Source organism: Pygoscelis adeliae, unplaced genomic scaffold (genome assembly GCF_000699105.1).
Source record: "Pygoscelis adeliae isolate BGI_AS28 unplaced genomic scaffold, ASM69910v1 Scaffold179, whole genome shotgun sequence".
NCBI lineage: Eukaryota > Metazoa > Chordata > Aves > Sphenisciformes > Spheniscidae > Pygoscelis > Pygoscelis adeliae.
The window spans coordinates 875,635-878,414 of record NW_008825612.1 but is presented as its reverse complement, the minus strand read 5'-3'; the positions used below and the strand labels follow the sequence as shown (position 1 = coordinate 878,414).

The following is a 2,780-nucleotide window of genomic DNA, read 5'->3' as shown; positions in this document are numbered from 1 at the left end:
TTTGAAGGACTGCTTCGACCCCTCAGAAACAAAACCAATACTGGAAGAAAGACTGCAGAGGCTAAAGGTAAAGTATTAAAATGTTCTAATTTCTACAGCTGATTGTTCTTGAAGTTTTACGTTTTTACATGGGAGTCTACTCTTGGGAGTGAATTCACCTACAGCGGTTTTGTAACTTGAGGCTGAAAGAACGTTTCATGTAACTTAAAGCATTAGGACAGTAAGTGGAATGAAAATAAAACTTCGTTAAAATGGAGTATCGCTGTTCAAGTTCATACGTAGTTGGGCAAGTGAGAGACAGGACAACAGTTAGTGAAAGTCAATGGACTTTGGCCAAGTACTTCAGTGTACAAAGATGCAGAAAGTCAAATACGTAGAGAGTAAAATGAAATTCTGACTTCCCCATTGGACTGAAATGTGAAAAATACGCATTCACTTTGTTGTAGCCAGAACAGAAGAGAGATGGAAAAGCCACATCTGCAAGAAGCAATCACAGTTAAGCAGCAGAAGACACAGTGATGTCAGTGCTAGATCTGAATGCTGCTTGCCTATTTCTTCTCTGTGTATTTGTGCTGTAGAGAAGAAAATCCGAGTCGTCTACTCCACTTTCTCCTTATTCTACAAACAGCAACTTTTCCATTTGCAAGTGGAATAGTCAGCAAACTGTGAATTAACATATATTCCCTTTCAGGAACTGGCATTGCTGTAGAAGATATTGGTGGAGATAACAGGAGTTGAAAAGCTCTTGTAACATAAATATCTATTATACAACAGCAAATTTAACAAATGCATCTTGTGTTTGTGCTCTTATTCAGCACTTCCTAACATCTGAAGGCAAAGACAGAGATATCCAAGAGGTTAAAACTTTATTGAATAAAGTGAAGCATTACTTGCCCAAAGCAAGCATTAACCACCTTAACAGCCGTGTGAGAGATCAAGAAGCAGAACTACAAAGATTGATCTCCAAATGTCAGAAACGGGAAAAGGAACTTTGTGCTTCTCTCCAGCAGCTCAGTAGGTAGGGAATTAATGTAGTTTCTGACATTTTAATCACAAGTAATATAAAATGATTCATTATTAAAGGGTCATAGTGAATGGCAAACAACCCTGCTTTTTATTAAAGATGGTCTTTTAATAAAGGGTAGTGAGTGTTGTGTTGTATGCTTCATGTGTTTTTTCACTTCGTAGCAGACTCAGTGTTATATGGGAGTATGTGCTTATGGATAGTTTCAGTGACATGAACCGAGATACTTAAAATTAAGCTTGTGCTTAAAACTTTGATCAGGTGTATAATATTTATGTTACTTTTTCAGCAAAACAGTGTTGTCAGCAGGTTTTAGTCATGTAGTGCCTCTCATTTTGACCTGTGCCTGTATTTATACTCTCTTTAGCCTTGAAGAAAGCACCACGGTCTTGGAAGAATGGCTCACTGCTCAGGAAGAAAAACTAAAAGAGATCAAAAAAGATGAGACAAAACTTGAAAACTTCTATAAAACACTATTAATGCAGAGGTATTGTTTTCTTTGGTTTCTGTCTAAGAATTGTCTTCTAAAGAAGATTGCTCCATGTTGTTACAACAAATAGATGTTTATTCATTTTTTGTATTTTTCAGAAAACCATTTGACTCCATGGCTCAGCTAGCAAATTTTTTGGGGGAGGCTGGGCTGACAGAGTGTGAAACCACTTCAGAAGCCAGTGATCTTATTAGTAGATACCAGACACTGATAACACATGTAAGTGAAATGGCAGGGAATACTGAGAGACTTCCAGTGGAAGGACAGAATTTTGACGAACTTGCGCAGGATGTTTCTTGCTGGATCAAAAAGCTCGAGGAGGCTGTTAATAACCTGAGTTCACAGGAAAGTGAGTTGCCATCAGATGAAAGGATTAATCAGATAAAGGTATTGTGTTAAATGTATTCCTTTTCCACTTCACAGTTCATGTTAATATTAGGGGAATGCTTGATGAGTCAGTACCTCGTAAAAGATACTGTCACTGCTGATTGCCTGTGGTTTTGTGGCTTATTTGGGGAGGAGGTGTGTGTTTGGGGTTTTGTGGGGGTTTTTTTGGGTTTTTCCATAGTTTATTATGCACATAAGATGAGATTCTCCTCTGCATCTCTGCGTGGAGCAGCGCTGAACTCATAAGGTGCTGGTGGCTGTGCACCTTCCCATCATAGCCTACGCCAGAGGTGGAGAGGGAGGTCAGTGACGTACCTGGGGCATCTAGAGAGCCTCTGCAAAGTGTGTGGCTTCTTGGGTGTCCTGCAGTGCCGTTGTGCCGGGCTGCTCCACTGCCTGGGTGGGTTTCTCAGGCCCCAGTGTCCTCTTTGGTGTCTCCTCTCTGACTGCTTAGGATGAGGATGCTGGAATTTACATGTTTAGTTCTGTGGAAGGGGTAGTATTGTGACAAATATCTCTCCCTAAGATTTGGAGCATTTTTTTTATTTGTCAGCACAATATTGGTTTTATTATGTAGAGAATAATTAATAAATCAGCTTAATTATCACAGACTTTCTAAAACTAGATGATCTATCCGTTTATGTATCAGTTATGTGATATATTGGAAGGAGAATTCTTTTGTCTTGAACAGCAGTGTACAAAGTATGAAAAAAATCATTGGTAATACCTTTTATTCTGTACCCAAAAATAGTTGTATAGGTACTCCTTCTGCTTCTTGTTTAATACAGGAAATCACAGCTCTCAAAGATGCAGGGGAGGCCAAAATACAGAACATCATAGCTCTAGGAGAAACTTTAATGAGAAATGAGAAAACTAAGA

General features: G+C 38.9%; 1 protein-coding gene across 1 annotated transcript in view; it reads left to right on the top strand.

Moving 5' to 3' along the window:
• SYNE2 (spectrin repeat containing, nuclear envelope 2) overlaps positions 1-2,780 on the top strand; it is a 203,754-nt gene that overhangs the window by 65,558 nt on the left and 135,416 nt on the right. The window contains exons 39-43 of the mRNA XM_009332747.1: positions 1-67; positions 816-1,018; positions 1,392-1,511; positions 1,613-1,901; positions 2,690-2,780. The exon at positions 2,690-2,780 is cut by the window's right edge and continues 76 nt beyond it. Coding sequence (XP_009331022.1) covers positions 1-67; positions 816-1,018; positions 1,392-1,511; positions 1,613-1,901; positions 2,690-2,780 — 770 coding nt within the window. The remainder of the gene's footprint in view (positions 68-815; positions 1,019-1,391; positions 1,512-1,612; positions 1,902-2,689) is intronic.